The sequence below is a fragment of the Choloepus didactylus genome, chromosome 15 (assembly GCF_015220235.1).
Source record: "Choloepus didactylus isolate mChoDid1 chromosome 15, mChoDid1.pri, whole genome shotgun sequence".
Classification (NCBI taxonomy): domain Eukaryota; kingdom Metazoa; phylum Chordata; class Mammalia; order Pilosa; family Megalonychidae; genus Choloepus; species Choloepus didactylus.
In genome coordinates, this window is record NC_051321.1 from 71,356,665 (window position 1) to 71,378,905 (window position 22,241).

A 22,241-nucleotide genomic window follows, 5' to 3' on the forward strand; every position below is an offset into this window, starting at 1 on the left:
GATGGGAATACTGGTGTTGCTGGTGGTGGTAAATAACAATGGAGACGCTAAAATATATGCAGATTTATACATTGTTAAAAGCATTCTCCATTGTGAGAGTAAAAGGGTGCTGAGGGTTAGACAAATGTTTTGTTGTTTCTTTTATAAAGAGGTAATGTCAAAGATGGAGAGCTGATCTCCTTAGGGTGGCATGTTGTGGTTTACTGAAGACTTTGGTATAAGAAAGGCCTTGCTAAGGGTCATTGAATCTTCTCAGGTGCTCTCACTAAATTTTAAAGTCCTTGTATAGTTCTAATTCTGTTATTATGACACCTAAAAACATACCAATATTTTATGCCAAATATTAAATAGGTAAATAACAGTAACCTGCATTAACAGCATTTGATAGTTTAAACAATTCTTACCTAACTATATGGAATTCATGGGCTTTATTACTGAATAGATTAATCAGTTTATAGTAGGCAAATAGATTTTGGGCACAATTGAGATTTGAAATTAATCCTTAATAACACAAAAGGATTCCCATTTCAGGAAGGCTATATAATGTGTAAAGGACTTTCATTGGTTTAATATAAATTACTTGTAATCTGAGTCTCTGAGTCTTATGCACTGCATTTAAAGTTATTAATTCAGGTAATACTTTAGAATAAAATAATCCTGAGATTTTTTTATTAGCAGAAAATGTTGATTTGAATACCTTAGTCAGCAGTTTTTCCTTGTTAAAGAAATATACAAGAAGCTTTTGATTTTAACTTTTGAAATAGAAAACTAACAGTATTTATTCATTTTAATTTTATCATAGCCTCGTGCTGATCCCATTCCAATATGTAGCTTCTGTTTGGGGACTAAAGAATCAAATCGTGAAAAGAAACCAGAAGAACTCCTCTCCTGTGCAGATTGTGGCAGTAGTGGTAAGTTGGTATTTTTTGTGTGCTTCTACAATGACTCCTCATTATTATAGCTTATGTTATTTATCTATCAAAAAATATGTTTGGTGTAACCAAATATAAGTTTTGTGGCTGAGAGAGTTCAAGTGGAGTCAGGAGGTCAATCTGGAGCATATTCTTATGTGCTATATAGGTACCCCTTTTTAGTTTTTAGTGTTTTGGGATAGCTAGAAGGAATCAAGCCAGCAGCTTTGATTCTTGAAGATGAGTGTATAACTATGTAGCTTACAAGGTGTGACTGTATGATTGTGAAAACCCTGTGGCTGACATTCCCTTTATTCAGTGTATGGACAGATGAGTAGAAAAATGGGGACAAAAATTAAATGAAAAATTGGGGAGGGGGATAGGATGTTTTAGATGCTCTTTTTTACTGTTATTTTTATTTTATTTTATTTTTTTGGAATAATGAAGATGTTCAAAAATTGATTGTGGTGATGAATGTACAACTATATGAAGGTACTGTGAACAATTGATTGTACACTGTGGATGACTGTACAGTATGTGAATATATCTGAGTAAAACTGAATTTCAAAAAATATATTTTGTATTTAAAGCAATTATTTGGTAATAGCATAGATTTTAAATTTAAAAAATAAAGGCACGTAGAAGGAAAAAAGTGAGTGTATTAGCACTGACATCAATATTATGATATACATTTATATATTATATATTAACATTTATAATTAAGCTTTGATTGCATGACATCATTGGATTATAGGTCTATTCAATGTAGATAATTCTAAACTTTCAAGCTGACTACAACCGGAATCACTTTTGTTTTCTATAGTCTGAAGTCTCAAATTTAAGTGATAATTTGAGTTAAAGTACATAGTGTTTCAGGTCATGACAGCTAGTAGTGAAATGTAATACTACAGTCCAGTTCTCTGCAACTCGGAAAGGATAGAACAGAGTTATGGAAACTGCAGTGATAGAATCAAGAAATCACCAGGCATGGAAGAAATTCAAATGGCCTGGCAATAAGATAGTGAAAAGGTGGTCTGTGCCGATTGTGGTGTTGAAATTAAGTATTAGCTGGGTACGGACTCTGGACTATTGATAATTTGCAATATCTAGAATACTTTCAAGGTAGCTGTCACCTCTGCCTTTCCCTCATCAAAAAGAGACCATACCTCCAGTTTTATAAAGAAAATTAAAAAGACGAATTATGCTTACATTAAAAGAATTTGTTTTACTGGCCACCTTCCTTCTTGTTAAGTAGCTGATATCTGCCTACTGATACATATCAGTCAGCAGATTGGTAGTTATTGGACTTGAAAAAATTAATCTTTTTATGTTAATGTTCAGTGTTTTCCTCTTCTAGATTAATGAACCCCCTCCCCCCAAGTCTTATTTTAAAATTCATGATTGAGTATTTTCTAGTTATAGTTATCTCCAAAAAAAGAAACCAACCAGACAAACAAAAACCAGACCTGCAAAGCACCACAGAGTGCTCTGTCTTAGAAAGTCTCTGGGTATAGTGGTGAAGAGCAAACTGGAGCCAGCCATAGCCCAGCTCTTCTCCCTTGAGTTAGTTTACTTAACCATTCTGAGACTCAGTTTCCTCATTAGAAAATTGGAGATAATGGTAGCTCCTACCTCTTGGGTTTTATGGGAATTAAATGAGAGAATACAGGTAAATAGTCAACACAGGGTCTAAAAGAGCTGTGGTAAGTATACAATAATTGTCAGCCATTGTTATTTGGCATGTTTGTTATTGTTGTCTCTGATGCCTACAAGTAGTTTAAAATTGTGTCCCCATTTACGACAGCTGCTTGATGGTGGAGAAAGGAAATGTTTCCAATACTGGGGAATAACAGTGTTAATATGATGATTCCTGCTCCTCATGTAGGCCCTACGTGGCGTGCAGCTTTCGGGACCTGACTAGGAAGGCGAGAGCCCTGAAATAAGACATTTCAAACCATGCTTGAGAAATGCGTTCTGACAGTCTTTTTGATGGGCTTTACAGATTCATTAAAACTCTTTTACCTGCCATGGTATCATGGATAGTGACAAAAGGGCATGGAAACATTATCTGTATGTTCAGTTTAATAAATCTCAACCCTACAATCTCCCTCTTTTATACCAGCGAGGTAGTGCCTCACTCATCAGTTCTGACTCTGTCGTTACCTTTTGGGTTTTCTCAGGAGGCTCATTCTGAATGAATTATTCTTTTGTGTAACTGCCCGATCAATTTCGTGGTGCTCACTTGTCTAGGGTGTACCCTTCGTGATTTTTAAGGTGGTACTTTAAAAACACCCTCCTGGGTTTTATTTCTTTGGTATCTGTTTGTCTGAGAGCTTAGACAGATTAAAGATGTACTTAAATGTGGGAAGAAAAGTTCCTTTCATATATTTCCTTACCTCTAGTGGTATACTTACTTGAGTTTATGAGGAATTCGAGATCATTATCTTCTAGATCATAACTTCAAGGCCTTCTTCACAGGGTATAAAGTTGTAATTCTAAACAGGTAGATCTTAGATTTTCTGATGTAATCAATCTCCCTTCATCTTTCCCAGATTGAAGGCATGCCAAAGAAGACGTTTGATCTCCTTTATACTTTGAGGTCACTGAATTTTTTCTCTTAGTTTTGTTCAGACTTTTTCAGGTTAAGCTAGGGGTGTGTGGGTGTAGTGCTGTTTTCTCTTTTCAAAAAATAGCCTCTTGTTTTCTCTTTTAACAAATCGAAAACAATGGATTGAGGATACTGTCCACAAGGCCTGTGTAGGCGGAGTCACCTTGTGAGCCCAACTCCCCTCTCCCTTTAGGTAGAGAGAGCCAAAGACTTGGGCAGAAATTCAAGCCCTGGGGTCATCATATCCCTTTGTTTGGGATACTGCATGGCCCCGAAGGCTTCTCTGGACTCTGCAATGGAATCCAGCTCTAGTGTTGAAGTTCACTTAATTTTCCCCTGAGAACACTGAACCAGCCTAGATTTGGCTACTTTAGTCAAAAACGATTGTTCCTAACATGGGGAAATGCTTTGTAGACATTTACTTCATCTGGTAGATCAGACAAATAGACTTGGTTGTTGTGGTTCATTTTCAAATAAAATAAGCAAATTAAAATATGGCCCATTTTAGGGACCTCAGGGGTTTGTAATTATACTGCTCTTCTGTAATACCTGTAATTATAGGGAGATTCCCTGTAATTATGGGGGAAAAAATTAATATCCTGGCATGGCTCAACAGCACCAGCATCACAGTCCAGTCCAATTTCTCAAGTGGGAATTATAGATTGTTTGATACCCCTAGTTGGCCTTGTAGATATGGCTGCTTTCTCACAATCAGAAGGGTTCATTGATTCTAGGACTGAATTGAGACTGTTTATAATGATCAAAGAGATCCCTAACATAAGATGTTTATGTGAAAAAATACACAGAGCAGTATAAAACCAGAAAAAGGAAATATAGATGGCAGCCCATAAGGAAGATTGTTCTTTAATGTGTTTCCCATATGTGTCTGATGCTTTTTAGTAGCCTCTATCTGAAGTACCATTTGTATGATCTCACACTTAGAATCTGCTTAGATTTCATACATGTGATTAATAAATGTTTCTTTCTGCTTACATTATAAAGTAAATCCAATTAGAAATTTCTCTTTTTAAGATGGCTCTGTGTTGCAAATTGGCAGTACTTTCTTTAATTAGGTTTTTTTTTTACTGCTGAAAGTTTTTATAAAAGAAAATATTAACTTTGTGTGTAGTAAAAATGTGAGGAGAGGTGCATAGAGCAAAGAGCCCAAGATGTGGTGCCCCCTGCCTACTGTTCCAGTTCTCTTCCACTGCTTACTGGCTGCATAATTCTCATTTTCCTGATCTGTAAAATGAGGGGATACTGTCTGCACCATCCATTTGTGGAGCCTAGGGGAGGTTCCAATGATATCATGATCTGCAGATCATCACGAACTATAAAACATTAGAAAAATGTGCAGGATTATTGTGACCACTAATAATATGAATATGGGAATCATCATATAATCCAGGTCCATGGAAATGTTGGGAATAGGAAGTGATTTTACTTGACTTTCATGGATCAGCCTACTTTGAAATTAACACTGTTATATTCTCTGTGCCTCATTAAGACCAAATTATCTTTAATTAGCTTCACATAAGTATTAGATATTATACCAAATGAAATTTTGTGTCTGCTACTAAGATTGCTGGGTGGTTAAATCTTACTTACAGATGAGTTATATGCATGTGTATTTTCAAATTAGCAAATCTAAGATAAGTGTACAGTTCAGAATTACCGCATCGTTCTAAGTGGAAGCTCATTGAAACTAGAAACAGAAGAAAGGTTGCTGCCATGCAGCTGGGAGGGTTGAGAAAAATCAGCTTTGTACAGTAAAGGGAATAAAAACTGTGGGGTAGAGCATCAGTCTTCCCCTGGGAGACCTGAAGCCTTTCCTAGTCTTGTCTTTATTTGTGTGTTAATCCTAAACCAAACCTACCTGTCTTCTGCTCCCTGAGAGAGTTCATAGGCACAGTATATGGATATATAGGGATATAAAAAAGATTGCTGGTTTCTTAAGGTAACTACGTGAAAATGCCCCGGGGAAGATGGTTGGTTAGTCATCCAGTTTCACACTAACTAGACACTGATTTCATAATTAGGTTGGGAAGAGCGCCTTTGACTGGAAAGAAATCCAAAGAGAATCTAAAGAATAGGTGAGGAGAGGAGGATGAAGGATTGGTGAGCCCCACTTCCCTAAAAGCCCAAAACAGAGTTACTATCCATGGAGGAACACAGGAGGCACACATCTTACTTTTAGCCTGTGATTTCACTGCAACTGTGCTTGTCAGGGTTGCCAGTGACCTCCTAGTAGCCAAATGTACAGTTGCTTTTTGGGGTTTGTCAAATCTGATGGACATTTTTCAGTCCACACCAGATACTCCTCTCAACCATGTTTCATCTTGTTAAAATTCTTTTTCTCATAATATTCGCTTCCTTTGGCTTCTGTGATACCATATTCTCCATGTTTTTTTCTCTACCACCTCCTTCCATATCTTTTGTGAGTTTCCTATCCTCTGTCTATCACCTAAGGGGATGTCCTTGGGCCCGTGTTTCTTATTTTGTCTCATGGCTTCTCCTGATCTCTGGACCCTTAGATCTAAATGTCTAAAGAGCTTCTCTACTTGGATGTCCCATAGGCTCCTCAAAATTAATACCCTGAACAGTTCATCAACCTTATACTGCTCCCCATACCTCCCACCCCCCAAATCAGCAAACAAAAACTTCCCCCCAGGGATTTCCCAAATGGCACACCATCAGCCAGTCATTCAGTTTCACAAGCCAGAAATTTGGAACCATCCTTGTCTCCTCCCTTTGTATCAAGCAATCACTGAAAACACATTGATTCTACATTGTAATATATCCATCAACTTTTCCAATTACCCCCATAAGCCCTACTTACTTCTGCTATTTTAATGACTTAAATCTAATCTTGACCCTCTTTCCCCTCATCTATTTTCCATACTGTAGCCTAAGTTATCTTTTTAAATTGTAAATGTGATCACAGAATTTCCTACCAGGTATCTGTAGAAAAATCCCAACTTCTTTAATGTAGTCCAGAAGACTCTTCTGGACTGGGCTCCTGTTAACCCCAACCGACATTACCTTATCACCCCTTCATGTTTTGTACACTAATTATATTGGACTTCTTTCCTCGTCTTGAATTCATCATGTTCTGCTCCTCCTCTGAACCTCTTTACATTCTGTCTCCCCCGTTCTCCCGCTCTGGTTCCAGCTAATCTTACTCATTCTTTGGGTTTCTTCTTTAGGGAGGCCGTCCCCTCACCTCCAGGATTCTTCCATAGTCCCCATCCATGCTGTCATCACATGTTAATGTTAATTCTTGTTTAATGTCTGTCTTTTCTCCTAGACTGTATGATTGGAAATCGTGGGAGCCATGTCGGTCTTTTATCTAACTGTGTCTCCATTGTTCATTAAATATTAATTGAAAGAAGGACAGATGGACAGATGGTCAGATAGCTCAAGGGGCCCAGTTTTTTATTTCTGCTGTAACAAATAACCACAAATTCAGTGGCTTAAAACAACTCACATTTGCTATCTTACAGTTCTGCTGGTCAGAAGTCTGACATGGGTCTCAGCGGGTTAAAATTCAGGTGTTGATGTGGCTGTATTCCTTTCTGGAGATGCTAGTAAAGGATCTGTTTGCTTGTTCATTTGGATTGTTGACAGAATTCAGTTCCTTGTGCTTGTAGGACTGAGATTCCCATTTTCTTGCTGGCTGTCAGGCCAAAGGCCGTTTCTAGCTTCTAGAGCCCACCCACATTCCTTGGATCATGGCCCAGTTCTCCCATCTGCAAAGCCAGCCACAGTGGGTGAAGCCCCTCTCAGGCCTCAAACCTCCCCTTCCTCCCATCTCTCTAACCCAGCTGGGAAAGGTCCTCACTTTGAGGACTGATGTAATTACATTGTGCCCATCCAGATAACCCAGGACAATTTCCCCATCTCAGGGTCTGCACCTTAGTCACACTTGCAAAGTCTCTTTTGCTATGAAAGGTAAAATATTTACAGGTTATGGGGATTCAGGTTTAGACATCCTTGGGTGGGTGAGGGGACATTACTCTGTCTATGACAGAGCCCATGTTTTTTCCTTCCACAGTATTTCATCCAAAGATCATTTCTACCATTTGTGGTCCTATTTAGGACTTGTGAAAAAAAATTTTTTTTTTTTAATTTTAAAAATTTATTACTATTATTTTTTATTTTTTTCATTTTATTTAGCAACTTTAATTTTAATCAGTATTCCTTTGGTTTGGGGCTAGATAAAACTACTCTAAGCTATTGATGCTTGTATGTGTTTGTAGTAAGAATGAATGAGTGAACAAATATATATATGTATATATATTATGGCTCTCACATCTGATAAATTACAAGCCACAAAATAAAACTCCAGAAAAACAAACCACCAAGAATTGTGCCAGCAGAGAGAACTAGAATTTTAGAGGGAATTATTGGGTTTATAGAATGGCTAAATGGGGTTTAAGGAATCACATTATCAATAATGTTATTTTCCTTTATCTAATTTTTATACAGAAAGCATATCAAGACTCGGTTACAGTTTTTTGTGTTATTTTTAAATTGGTTGTGAGAAAATAAAATGGAAGTGTTTCTTCATCCTTCAGTATCCTTTACAGAATCATAGAAATTTAGAGCTGGAAGGGATCTGTGGCCAATTCCTTTGGGCAGAATAGGATGAAGAATTTGGAATTTGACAGGGTAGCTTAAATGGTAGTACTTGAGATATAATATAGTTTAACATGAGAGAAAGCATTAAGAGAAAGAATATTGCTTGCTCTTGATTGAAAATGGCTGAAATCCATTAATTTTCAAAATGTATAATTATTAAAAGCACTATCTTTCATAGGATATCGGTGAGAATAAATAGTAAATTGTAGTATGATGTGAACTACTTTGGTTGTTGAATATTAACCTGCAAAGTACAAAAGCAGATTTTTACGGCGGGAAAAATTCAGTGCATGAAATTGAGGTCATATGTGCCAGTGATGTATGATTTACAGGAGGTAATAAAGGGGGAAAAAAGGAAGTAAATGGTATACTTTTAAGCTGATGGGACCTATTTTAAGAGTGGAATTTAAATTGCTGTTCTTTAAAAGTTGAGTCCCTCCCCCCTTCACTATATTGGGGGCTGATCAAAGTAGACTTCTCCCATCTCCCTTTGGAGTATATTTCTTTAAGTCGAGGAGCAAGCTGTCTTTGTTTGCTGTTCTTGAGCAGAAAGAGGTGATTGATACCATTTTTATATATTTAAACTTTTCCTCCACATTCATTTGAATGAGAGAAGGCCTTGTAAAAGAATGGTGTCATAGGTTAAATGTATCTGCCTGGGTGTCTCCTGCCCGAGAGCATAATCCTGTGACAACATTTTATTCTCTCAACATCTTAAATACAGATGTTTAGGTTTTTTTTTTTTTAAACCCAGGAATAGTGTGCTTTTATTAATGGTATCGATGATTGATTTTGAATGTTTTTACTTCAAAAAGCCAAATCTCCTGGTGGGTGGAATTTTATGAAGCACCTGTTAAGGGACTTTTTGGCAGCAACCCAAAATACATATTTAAACAATGAGCCTGCCAAAGTCAGGAAATTATAGAAGTTTTTAAATTGCAGAATCTGCTTTTTTAAAAAAAATTTTATTACCCCTCACATTTCCTTTGCCGCTTAGTTATACTGAGTTCTTTCACATGGGATTTACTAATGTTCTTACTATTTAAAGACCAGATCTAGAAAAATAAAATCTAGTTTGGAGATCTCCCCATGTTTATGTGGTAAAAGACCATCAGATTTTAGACTGAACTGCCTTCCAAAAAGTCTAGTCATATGTTCCCCAAACCTTTTGGAAGATTTTATGACCCAGTGCAGCCTAGCTAGGCTCTTTGAATGGCGCTACCCCTCAGGGTCTACAGTTTTCATCTGTGGTGTGAGCAGTTAAGACTTGGTGTGTGGAGAGCTGCTAGATGAAAAGTGTGCTGCAAACAGTGTGGAAAAGCAGAATGCTCAGAAAAACAGGGAGAACCTGCTGAGGGTATGCTTGGTGGCATATTCCATTTGATCTAGATCTTTCAACTTGACTCTTCCTCAGATTCACAGTTTCTGCTCGTACTTCCAGAATTTAAATTCAGGGACCTAGACATATATGAGATGTTCCTCATATATGACTGGATTATTTATTTATTTATTTAGGCATTTGTAGTTACATTACATTAAGCAGCCCCAATTTTTTGTTCAGCTAACTGTTGTTTTTAGTTTTATGATATCATGTACAGAGAGCAGCAGCAGTTGTCTGAATTTTGGCACTTCCTCCAGAGAGTCCAGCAAATCAGGAAACTCCAGGTAAATGGAGGTTAATAAAGATGTTGAGTGCCGGAGCTCTAACAGAAGGCACAAGAGTGAAAACATGATGTGCGCATAAGTAATCTTCAAGTTCTCAAAGACTGGTGTTTAGAATTGGTATCAATTTTCCAAAGTTCTCTGAGGGAAAACTTTTGCATAGTCATTCCATTGCATTCAGGGCAAAAAAAAAAAGACAGCAGAAAGCGAAGTCTGTGATTTGGGTTCTCTGATCCTTTTGTATTTCCAAGATCCTAAGGTTCTTGGACTGGTATCATCAACCACCCATTAAATATTAATATTTAATATTAATGGGTGTGTTAAAAAATCTAAGGCACCAGTATCATAAAGCAGTTTGCTTTTTATTCTTATAGGACATCCATCCTGTTTGAAGTTTTGTCCTGAGTTAACAACAAATGTGAAGGCGTTGAGGTGGCAGTGTATTGAATGCAAGACGTGCAGTGCATGTAGAATCCAAGGCAAAAACGCAGTGAGTATGCCCCTCAAGTAGTGTATCTCCAGGCAAAGGGTTCATTTCAGTGTGGAGTTTTTTCTTTGTTGCAGAGTGTTCCTGTTTTCTTTTCCGACTTTTAAATACATGCGATGGTAAACCTCACCAGGGATCTTGGTGCTCCTTCATTATATTTCATTGTTGTTTGTCTGAGAATGTAAGAATTTGGGGCCTTTTGCAGTTGGTTTTAGTCTCATTCCATCTCTAATATGTTATATTACAGGATAATATGCTTTTTTGTGACTCCTGTGATAGAGGATTCCATATGGAGTGCTGTGACCCACCACTTTCCAGAATGCCAAAAGGTGAACATTTAAACGATATTGAAAATGCATTTTATTAACTACTTTTTAGCCTTGACCTGACGTCTGACAGCTCAGAGGTATACAAATTCCTTAAGCATTTTTTCACCCATCCCATCTTCCCTATGTTGGTGGGTTTAGCATAGGCTGTAAAGAAAGGAGTATAAAAGCATTTAGTTTGGGGGTAATATATGGGGTAATATATATAATAAAGACTCCAATTCAGACACAGGGATAAAAAGACCATTCCTCCTCTCCTGAAACCACTCCCCTATTAGAATTAGTTTATACTGGGTAGGTCAAAACTTTAAAACACTCTCCATATTATTTAATATAGTTTTCAGGGGTATGGAATCATGTATTTTTGGTGATGGTGATAATGAGGATTCCATATGACATGACACCATTGCATTTTTCTTGGCCATTCATTGATATCTTGAATGTGAGCGCCTAATCTATCTTAAAGCTGATTATCTGGTAGAATATGGATTTTCTTCTCTGTTTATTGTGTAAGTCAACCTAGCTCAGCTTCTTTTTCTCATTTTGCAATGTATTAAACATTTTAAAAATAAATTTGCCTTTTTATTGCAAAATTGATAGGCATAGAAGACCTGGAAAATACAGATAGGCAAAAAGGAATACAAAGAAAAATGATTTGGAATTTCTTTCCCTGCGCACCCCCCACCCCCCTTAAAAAAGAAACAGTACATTCTATGCATGTTTCTGTAAACTTATTTTCCACACCCCATTTAATAATAGATTGTAAGCATTCCCATATCAAGTGTTCTCCTAAACATGGTTTTTAATGAGTGTGTAAAACTCCGTAGTAGAGAGCAGGAGCTATAGACCTGGTGACCTTGGGCCACAATATGCTTTTTTGGCACAGTATTTTTTTTTAAATTTGGATTTGAATCCTTTGGGTTGGGTATGCATGCTTCATTTTGTCACAGTCTTACTACTCCCTCTTGTCTTACATTCCAGCTTGCTTCGGTTACATATATTAAACCTGGGTGGTTCCTGAAGGTATTAGATTTTGCAACCCCATGTGTAAATGAGCCATAATTTATTTAACCGATTCCACTATGGTGGGCATTACAAATGTTTCCCATTTTTTCCATCCACGATTATTTCCTTAAGATACACTCCTAGGGGAGAAATTGCTTGATCAAAGGCTATGTACATGAAAGACTGTGTGTGTCTGTTTTCATACCAACTATCGATGTGTGGGAATACCTGTTGCCCTGCATTGTGGTCAGGGCTCACTGTCACTGTATTCCATTGAGTCTAAGATACGTTTTGTTTTTGTTGTTGTCTTACATTTTAACAGTTTTGAAATCAGATGCATCTTATAGTCAATAATATCTTACATTCAGTGAAATACAGTTTAATTTTAAAATTTTTACCAACATGATAGTAGAGAAAATGATGTGTTTTTTCTTTGAGTAGTGAGATTGAACATTTTTTCTTATGATTATTGGCCATTTGTACATAATCTTTTGTGAAGTGTCTGTTTTTATACATTAAGCATTTTTCTGTTGGAGTTTTCACCTTTCTCTTACTGATTTGCAGAAGGTCTTTATATTTTATGTAGTCAAAGCCATGAATCTTTTTCTTTATGGCTTCAGTCTTAAATGTCAGTCATGCTTAGATTATATAAATATCCACATATTTTTCCTTGTAGTTTTAGCGTTTTTATTTTTTCATATTATAATATTTCATCTGCCTAGAATTTATTTTTGTAAAGGACAGGACATAATTCTGTTCCTTCCAGATGGATAGCTATTTGTTCTATCACCAGTTATTGAATCATTTCATCCTTTCCCCACTGATGTAAAATAGGACCTTTTGATATACTAAACCTTTCTTTAGTCTCTGTAGGTCTTTTAGTTCTTATTCATGGTCTTGTTTCCCTATGCCAGATCTCTAATTTTAATTATTGTAGCTCCACTACTTAAATCTAAACTTATAACTTAAAAATTATATTGTATAGTGATTTTTTTTTTAGTGTTGAAAATTTCCAGAAAGAGACAATAAAACAAATATTTTTTCTAGTTGTTCCAGAAATTCATTGAATTGAAAATGTTGTGCCCCCTCATCTCCACCCCTTCTTCCCCCAGTGAAAAGATCCATTTTCGACAGGGGCCAGTTTTTTCATATGTATTTATGTGGGGGGTGGGTTTGGGGACATGGGAACAGGCTCCTGGTTCTGAGATAGGGGCAGCCCTCTGCTCTCATCACCTTGTCCGCAGGAAATTGACCTTTAATGATGGCTTCCTGAGGACAATGACAAAAGGGAATCCACTTTCTGGAATAAAGTTCTGCAAACAGACATCCTTGGGCAGCTTATTAAAGCTGCAGTGTATATTTAGTATCTTCTCCTAAAATGAAACATTAAAATATTTTTCTCGTATATATATCAATTCAGGGATGTGGATTTGCCAAGTCTGCAGACCAAAGAAAAAGGGAAGAAAACTACTTCATGAGAAAGCTGCACAAATAAAACGACGATATGCAAAACCCATTGGACGACCGAAAAATAAATTAAAGCAACGATTGTTGTAGGTTGAGATCTTATCGAAAGAAATTTTTATGTTGTGCTTTAAAATATAGGTGATTGTAACCCCCCCCCACAGATTCCAATAGACTTTTTAAGCATCATTTTTGCAAGCTTAAGGGTCAGGACTATTTCTCCTTTTGCATAAGCTGTGAAAATTTCTTGAAAATAACATCTTTAATTACAATTGGCATTTTGAGGTCTTCTGTCTGTAGTAGCTGTGATACTAAGTGACATTTTTCGAGCTGAGGAATATAAGAATTGGAAACACTTGTTCAGCCTCCTTTATTATTGGCTGAGCATTAGAAGAGCTTACTGAAATAAATATTTTATAGGAATTTTAAAACAAGGTAGGGATTTGTCCTTGTCTAAGTGAATCTCTTGTCACTCCAGATAACATTTTAGAAAGAGACCCTCTCTTCTGATACTAATTTAGTATAACAACTTTTTAAGATCCTGTTTATGAAATAGGAACTTTTGACAAACCTAAAATGACTGTCCTGAAGTTTGCCCCCAAAGATTTAAACAGCAACATTTGGTGATGCAGACGTGTACAGATGTATATGAGAAATAACATATTCACAGTGACCTGCATATCTACTATGATAACCCCGTCTCCACTGTTCTGTTGCCATATAGTTCCATTAAAGCCCAGCAGAGAATTTAGCAGGAATTACCTGACGAGAGAAGCAGAGAAAAGCTAAGGGGTGAAATGGGTAGGTTTTTGTAACCTCTTCAGAGTATAGATTTGACTCTCAGCGTTAAAGATTTGCAGGTGAAAGCAGTAGACTTGCATGTTTGAAGCAGTTCTTTACCCATCTCTTTAGGTTTAGTGCAAGGGTTACTGTGATGTCAAAATGAGTAGGAGGAGCTCTGCACACAGCATGGACAACACCCAAGAATATTACCCGCTTACTCTTTTTCCCCCCAATTATTATCTGAAGCAGTTGAGTATATCACCTGGTCTCAAAAAAATAGTACCCTCCCATATCTTTATCTCCCAAAGGAGAAATTTAAAATGTAGGCTCCTTCCTAGAGTTTTCTAAGAAACTTTATGAGAACGCTTTAGTAGGTGGACATTTTTTTAGTGAAATTTTTGTTAATATTTCTAGAGGCAAACATGAAACCTATTTATGAATAAAATCTCTCATGTTAGCATCATTCGAAGTAGAAGTGATATGTTTTTGCATTCATCCTGAGTAAGCATTCTTCTCAAAATGGGACTGTATCCTCAGGGTCCAATTAAAAGAAACAAATTAGAATATAGACTTTCTAAACAAAGGACACAGCTGAAAATTGTATCTGGCACCAATCCTAACTTTTTGTTTGCGTAAAATTGTCCTTTGAGCTTAGGAATTTTTAAGACAATCTAGGGAATTTTCCTATTTACGTGCTTTATAAGCATATTATCGTTTTTAGGCAATCGGTTCCAGATACAATACAAATGCAGCATTCTGATGTGAAACATTTTAGACTGGATGAGTTATTTATTGGTAATCTGTCTTCTAGTGACACTAGACATCTCCAGCGTTAACCTGATTTGGCTGAATCGGTGGCATTGGGCAAAGGCAAGCCCTTGGCAATTGAGCTGCCTCAGATGAGCCAACCAGTGTGCCCCATTTATAAACCAGCCTCCCCTTCAGCAAACTGCTGAAATTTGTTCATTCAATCTTTGTGTTCAAGATGACCACTAAAACATGCTATTCTATTTTTACTTACTTAAGATATTTTTGTAATTAATATCATTTTCAGGATCCCATTTCTTCATTATTAGCCTTCAGCTAAACTGATCGTTTTAAAAGCACTTTCTTGGGCCCCAGCACTGGCATAATTCACATGCAGATGTTTCCATTGTATAAAATCTATGCTGCAAAGTGGGTAGCTTTCCAAACCCTCGCCTGAGGTGAAGGCAGTCAGCTGCTGTTCGCGTGCACAGCTGCAGCTGCGTTAATGGGGTGACCTCTGGGTCTCTGCTGACCACGCAGCAGGATGGGCAGAGCCCAGCAGACAGCCAGTGTGTCGATCCTGGTGCCAAGTGTCTGATAATGGCCATGGTAAATGTGCTGCTGCTTCACCAGACTCTCCATTCATGTCTGACCCGCTGTAGCTTTTCTTTAATCATTACTTCAGTTTTTTGCTATTGTTGTTAGCAATATTTTATTCCGTAACTAATTGTTTTCTCTCCTAAGAGAGTATTATTGGTTATCTTATCATCCTAAGCATAAACTGCTAAGGGGGAGAAGGTATCTTTTAATGCTTTCTTTACAAATTTTAGACATACCCAAACTCTACTTATATAAATATTCAAATTGAGTTAAAAATTGCTTTTACCTAGAGATTAGATAAACTTACACTTTTGCTTCCAGACACCACATTTGACTTATTTCCTTTAGTACTTTAAAAAAGATATCTCAGGAAATCATAATTATTTGTGACAATACAAGGGGTAACTTCCCTTTTTATTTTAAGTTATATTAAAGCATTGGGCATTCTTTTAGACTCTTCAGAATCTTTCATGTTTTCAGTGCTCTTGGGTCCACCTGAATTCTTCCAACACCTGTTGGAGGGGCACTGGGAGAATCATGGCATGCAAATGCAGTTGCTGCTACCTACGTTTTTTAACACAAAAACATCTAGGTGGTGGCGCACACACAAAAGCAGTTCTTGGGGGTGCAGTTCGTTTTCTTAAGTTTAAGCACATTGAATGCATCTAGTTGCTATAAAATTGCTTTTAGATATCTTTATCATTCTTTCAAATGCTGATACTATTCTCTAAATTTTTGCCTAGGTCTGTAACCAGTGATGAAGGATCCATGAATGCATTCACAGGAAGGGGGTCACCTGGTAGGGGTCAAAAGACTAAAGTCTGTACCACACCTTCATCTGGTCATGCTGCATCTGGGAAGGACTCAAGCAGCAGATTGGCTGTTACAGACCCCACTCGGCCTGGTGCCACCACCAAAATCACCACCACCTCCACCTACATTTCTGCCTCTACACTTAAAGTTAACAAGAAAACCAAAGGGCTCATTGATGGCCTTACTAAGTTTTTTACACCATCACCTGATGGTCGCAGATCACGAGGTGAAATAATAGACTTTTCAAAGCACTATCGTCCAAGGAAAAAGGTCTCTCAGAAACAGTCATGCACTTCTCATGTGTTGGCTACAGGTACCACACAAAAGCTAAAACCTCCACCTTCTTCACTTCTACCCCCAACCCCCATCTCTGGTCAGAGCCCCAGTTCACAAAAGTCCAGCACTTCTTCTACTTCTCCCCAGAGTTCTTCCAGCCAGTCCAGTGTGCCCTCCTTCAGCAGTCTTACTAATAACAGCCAGCTGAAGGCACTCTTTGATGGACTTTCTCATATCTATACCACTCAGGGACAGACTCGAAAAAAGGGACACCCAAGTTATGCACCACCCAAACGTATGCGTCGTAAAACTGAATTATCTTCCACCGCAAAATCTAAACTCCATTTCTTTGGAAAAAGAGATATTAGAAATAGGTTTATTTCTCACTCCTCCTCCTCCAGCTGGGGGATGGCTAGAGGACGTATTTTTAAAGCAATTGCTCACTTCAAGCGAACAACTTTCTTTAAAAAGCACAGGATGCTAGGCAGATTAAAATATAAAGTGACCCCTCAGATGGGGACCCCCTCACCAGGGAAGGGGAGCTTGGCAGACGGAAGGATTAAACCTGATCAGGATGATGGTAAGCAAAAGGTCAAAGCTCCAACCAAACCTGCGTCCCGTCCCTTTTTCCCCAACCCCCCCCCCAAAAATATATATCTATATATAAATCAATTCCTATTTGTCACATAGGTCTTAGCTATTTCTCTTGTTCTCACTTCACTTTCATACAGAAGCAGTGAAACTTTGACCTTTTTCTAATGCTGACTAAACTTCCAAAATGTTGTTTTTCCAACTAATACTCTCCCACCTTTTATTATTTACTTCCATTTGTAGTGACACTAGGACCCCCAGATGCCTTCATAGCATTGCTGATGGCTTTGTAGTCCCGCATGAGTAGCCACTGTCATGCTTCTGCCATGTTCTTTCCCCTGCTGCCTCTTTGGCCCCGGTGCTGTTGGGCTGTGTGCTGTCAGTGCTCCCAACAGGGGTTGTTTCAGCTTTTCATTTCCCTCTGCTCCATTGCTTTTTCATGACAAAGTTCATCCTGCTTCAGTCTCCACAAAGTCTGATCTGTGATTCTGTGATGTGTGCTTTTGGATGTGAGTGCGTTTGTGTGTATATCCACCTTAGGAAGAAAAGCGATTTCATAATTTCATTTAACCAATTGGCCCATTACATTTGCTACTCTTTATAAAAGAACAACAACAAAAAAATGCCAAAAATATGTCATTTGGACAAAATGATAGATTTTATTATCTCAAAGCTGATAATGGAAGTCTATAACTAGACATTGGTGTAACTTCTGATCTCAGTTGAAAATATGATTTTGCTTTGTTTTGTTCTTACTTCCCCTCATATTTATGGTATCTATAAAAAGATGACAGTGATAAATGCCAATGAAAATTTGGGTACAGCAGGGAAAGGGTTGTGCTGGATTGATGAGCAGTGCATAGATGTAAAAGCTTATAAAGCTAAAAAAAAAAAAAAAAGAAAGAAAGAAACAATGATCCCTACTTGCCCACTATGCTAATTTGGTGCCATTTTGGTAATGTAAGGTGGTTACTGGTGATGCAAGTCAGTGAATACACTTTTTGCTGGTTTTAAATAACAGATACTGAAATCAAAATAAGCATCAAACAAGAAAGTACAGATGTAAATGTGATTGGAAACAAGGAGACCGTTACTGAAGAAGATTTGGATATTTTTAAGCAGGCGCAGGAACTTTCTTGGGAGGTAAGGCCAGAATACCACATTATGGTAACAAGGATATGTGGTTTTTAACTACTCATATGAAATTACTGCTTTGATTTAATGGAGAGTCTTCCTCAAAATCCCTTATGATTCTTGAACTGTTAGCATGCTCATTGTAGAATGTACGTTCAAAAGCAATGAGTTTATAGAGTTGTCTCCACTCCTGAAAATAGGTGAGGGTTCAGCTAGTCTCACAAAATAGATGAGTAGCAGTAGTTGGGGCATGATTTTGAAAAGCCCTTCTTAGGTGTGAAGGAATAGAGATTTCTGATGATTTTTGCCTAAATTTAGAACAGGGCAATTTTAAATCTTTAGCAAAAAGAATGTTGCTTTAAAATTTACCAATGCGTCTTCCAATAGAGATGACTGACCATGTAAAATATGTCTCGTATTTTTATCTTTGGCATTGATAAATGCTATATTGGGTTTCATGCTCATTTGTAGTCACTTTTTTTCATTGTCCAGTAATTTCTTATTCCACTTAAAATATTAACTCTACTTAGGTTATTGTCACCAAAACATTGAAAGGCAAGGCTTCTTTGAGAAGTCTAATATTTTGTTTTATGAATCATGAATTTCTTGTTCAGTTTCTATGGGAAATTTCTTATCATCAGTTTCTGTAGGACAATATTTACAGTTAGACTCCCTACCCCATCCTGCTTCCTTTTTGGGGGTAGAGGATTATCTAAAGTCTTTTAAACTTTTAGTAGCAGCCAGTTTGGTTAAATACCTCTGATGTGTTCTACCTTTGGGGCTCTTGGATATTTATTTCCATTTTTCATTCTGCCCCTATCAGAATGCTTTTTATTGTTTTTCATATAGCTAAGATAAATGTCAAGATTTTCCCACAAATCATTAAGGGTTGAAGTCTTAAAATATTACCATTTTTTCAGCCTACTTCTGGCATTCATGTATAAACATGATGAGCAACAGGCCATTATCTGAAGGATGCTGCCAAATCTAAATCCCTTCCTTTCCAACACGGTAAAACTGGCCTTTTCACTCAAGAAATACTTCTTGTTATGTATCGGGTACTGTGCTGGGCATGACACTGGGGATTCCAGGTGAACCGGGCAGGCAAATTCCTTAACCTCAAGCTTACTGCTGTCTCGTATTGGAAGACGAGCATTAAACCACCAATTTCACAATTGGTGATTTAAATACAGTCTGGTTAAATATTACTTACTGGAGTTACAGGGGACTGTGAGAGTGTGTAACAGCCACATTGTCTTATAAGCTCATCCTCTGTTTGAACATTGCGACAGATCCTTAATTCAGTCCAGTAGACATTTGTATATAATTACTTCATGCTCACTTCCTACCTTTGCAGTACTGTTTCTCAGGGTATTAGTTTATTTATATATGAATCTTATACAGAGGTGATCATTATTTCACAAGAGCCTACAGTGCTTTTTTAAACAACATGATAATTCACAATGAAGCTTAGTGCTCTGGTCTTTACAGGTTTTCATAGGCATGGATGAAAGAATCAAAAAGTAAGTGAAGAGTATCTTCTTCTAATATTTATGTTTTATTTTGTTCTTTTGTTTTTCTCTGACAGAAAATAGAGTGTGAAAGTGGAGTGGAAGACTGTGGCAGGTACCCTTCAGTAATAGAATTTGGGAAATATGAAATCCAAACCTGGTACTCCTCGCCTTACCCACAGGAATATGCAAGGTAATGGAATAAGCCTGGCAGATGCTTAACTTTAATGTAATGTGTGTGGGGTAGGAAAATTCTTGATTATAAACCAAGCATTAGATGACTTGGGGAAATAAATTTTGGTACTGTATTCTGAGTGCTCCCGAAACTATTTTTTTTGCCAGCACCTTTTTATAGTGTTCACTGTGCTAGTTGCCTTGCACTGCTTAATTACACAGGTGTTGGAGATGTTACCGTTTAGCTTCTGGACCATGCTTTCTCACTTTGGTTAATTGGGCAAATGTTGATTTTGTATGAAACCAAGTCAGGAAAAAAATTTTGTTTTAGCCATTGTAAATTTTTGGTAGTTTCTTCCCCCATTTATTTTTTTTCATTTTCCTGTTAGTTTTATCTCTGATTTCTGGGGTTTGGTTTTCAAGGTGTTTTTAACAGAAATATAGAAAAGAAGGAAAAACGGGAGGAACTAGGTAAGAGAGGGTAGCCTCAAGAGACCTTCATCAAATCTTTACTTTTAGATCTATTTGTGACTAAAATGTTAAAAAAAAAAAAAAGAGTAAATAATGGTATTGGAGTTTTCATTTATCTTGAGCTGACTTTAACCTGAGGAGAAGATAGAGACTACAAAATGGATATATTGTAAAGTGATTTCTGAGTACGTCAGAGTATACTTTATTAGTATCTTCTCAATTATTTTAGTCTGCAGAGTTTCCAGTGATCACATATTTGCTTTCCTACTAGAATAGATGTTCTTTTCTCTCCCATGTGGGTGTCTGGCCAATCATGTAACTATAGAAAATGGGGAGGGGGTTCTAGAAGTTAAGTTTCAAACTGAGAGGAATCTTGATTGCTCTTCCCGGCTTATACCACTTGGCTATGTGTTCTTGAACAGTTTTTTTTTTCTAGTACCTATGAACTTTAATTTGTATGGATAATCATAAAAGTCATGTGCTCTGAGAGGTTTGAATAAATTTTGCATATTAAGTACAAGTATTTGAAGTTATTATTGTCTATCTCTCCCCAAAAACCGATCTGCTCTTCTTGTACCCCAAAGACCTTGAAAAGTATTTTTCAATATTTTCTTGTAAATACCAACAGTGTCCATTTAAGCATGGATAGAGTAAAAGTATAAATGTCCTAATTTTCAAGGTGGAGAAAAAATTGGCAGGTGTGAAAAAGGTGTTTATTTATTGTTACTCAAAGAGTCAGTACAGTTGGTAGAAACCAATTTAGCTCTTTTGACTTTCAGGCCTACATTTACTGCATTCGACTATATATAGAACGTACCACATCCAGAAGTGGAAATGGAAACAGTTAAATTCTAGAACTTCTCTGCCTCATAAATACATAGATATTTAAAAAAATAATAAATCTACTTCTCTCTTATTAAAAGATTATTGCAGTCACACCATTGGCCATATATGCTGTTAAAAATATTGACATTAAATCTGAAATTTGAAAAGAATTCATGGTTGGCTGACACAATACTGCCCTCTTTCTTTCTCCAGAACATGTCTAAGAAAACAGATGATTTGTTCACAAAGTAAAGACAGCATGTATTATTGGTTGTATTGAAAAATAATGTAAGGCTTTTTATAGTCTCTTTACTGCTGGTTGCTATTTGTTTCAAATACAGTATTATAGAGCCTTTTAATGCCTTGGGAAAAAATTGAACAATATTTATCATTTTTCCTCTGAACAGTATAATCAATCTGATAGATTCTTTGATTTTTTAAACTTGTAACAGATTACCAAAGCTTTACCTGTGTGAATTTTGTCTTAAATATATGAAAAGTAAAAACATTTTGCTAAGACACTCGAAGAAGTGTGGATGGTTTCATCCTCCAGCAAATGAAATTTACCGAAGGAAAGACCTTTCAGTATTTGAGGTAAGCATGTGTAAATAAAAAGCCAGTTTTTTGAAACCTAGTACCCCTAATGGTTGACTGTGTACTGATATATTTCTAGAACGTGCAAAGTATATTATTTAATTTTGATATTTAAATTCAGACTGCTCTTTAAAATATCTCCATGTTTTAGGATGTTTATCTTTTCATATTAAGTAACTATTTAGATTGATGTGGATTCTCTACTTTATCACATTAACTTTTTTGTCTTCCCCCAAATCCCTCTCTACAGTAAATATATGCTGCAGTGAATTTATGATCTTCTCAGCTCTTTGTAAATTCTACATTCTTTGGCAAGAGAAATTAGCTTTGTTCAGCAGCTACAGCCAATGTCTGGCAGGTGCTCATTCTTCCAGGGAATTGAGCAGCTGTACGTATCTCTTCAATACGCATCCACCTGTGTTTCCACCCATTTCTTGGCAGGATGGATAATCCTTTTGGTGAGACCCCAGCAGATGTTGGGACTCCCTCCCATCTGGATGGATGGCCTCCCCTGGAGCACTCTGCTATTCACAGGAACCCCTTGTGGCCATGTGTCTGTTATTGTGGGTTTCTCGAAGACATTTTGTGTTTTCAGAATTAACTTAGCAGCAGAAGGTC

At 37.0% G+C, this 22,241-nt stretch overlaps 1 protein-coding gene across 6 annotated transcripts in view; it reads left to right on the forward strand.

The window, feature by feature from the left end:
* KAT6B (lysine acetyltransferase 6B) overlaps window positions 1-22,241 on the forward strand; it is a 214,847-nt gene that overhangs the window by 140,851 nt on the left and 51,755 nt on the right. For 4 of the 6 annotated variants that reach the window (XM_037803692.1, XM_037803690.1, XM_037803691.1 and 1 more), the window contains exons 4-11: window positions 803-911; window positions 10,197-10,312; window positions 10,557-10,638; window positions 13,061-13,193; window positions 15,978-16,903; window positions 17,936-18,057; window positions 19,637-19,752; window positions 21,482-21,623. In XM_037803692.1, the coding sequence (XP_037659620.1) occupies window positions 803-911; window positions 10,197-10,312; window positions 10,557-10,638; window positions 13,061-13,193; window positions 15,978-16,903; window positions 17,936-18,057; window positions 19,637-19,752; window positions 21,482-21,623 (1,746 nt within the window). The remainder of the gene's footprint in view (window positions 1-802; window positions 912-10,196; window positions 10,313-10,556; window positions 10,639-13,060; window positions 13,194-15,977; window positions 16,904-17,935; window positions 18,058-19,636; window positions 19,753-21,481; window positions 21,624-22,241) is intronic. The other 2 variants (XM_037803694.1, XM_037803695.1) reach the window with 2 other exon arrangements.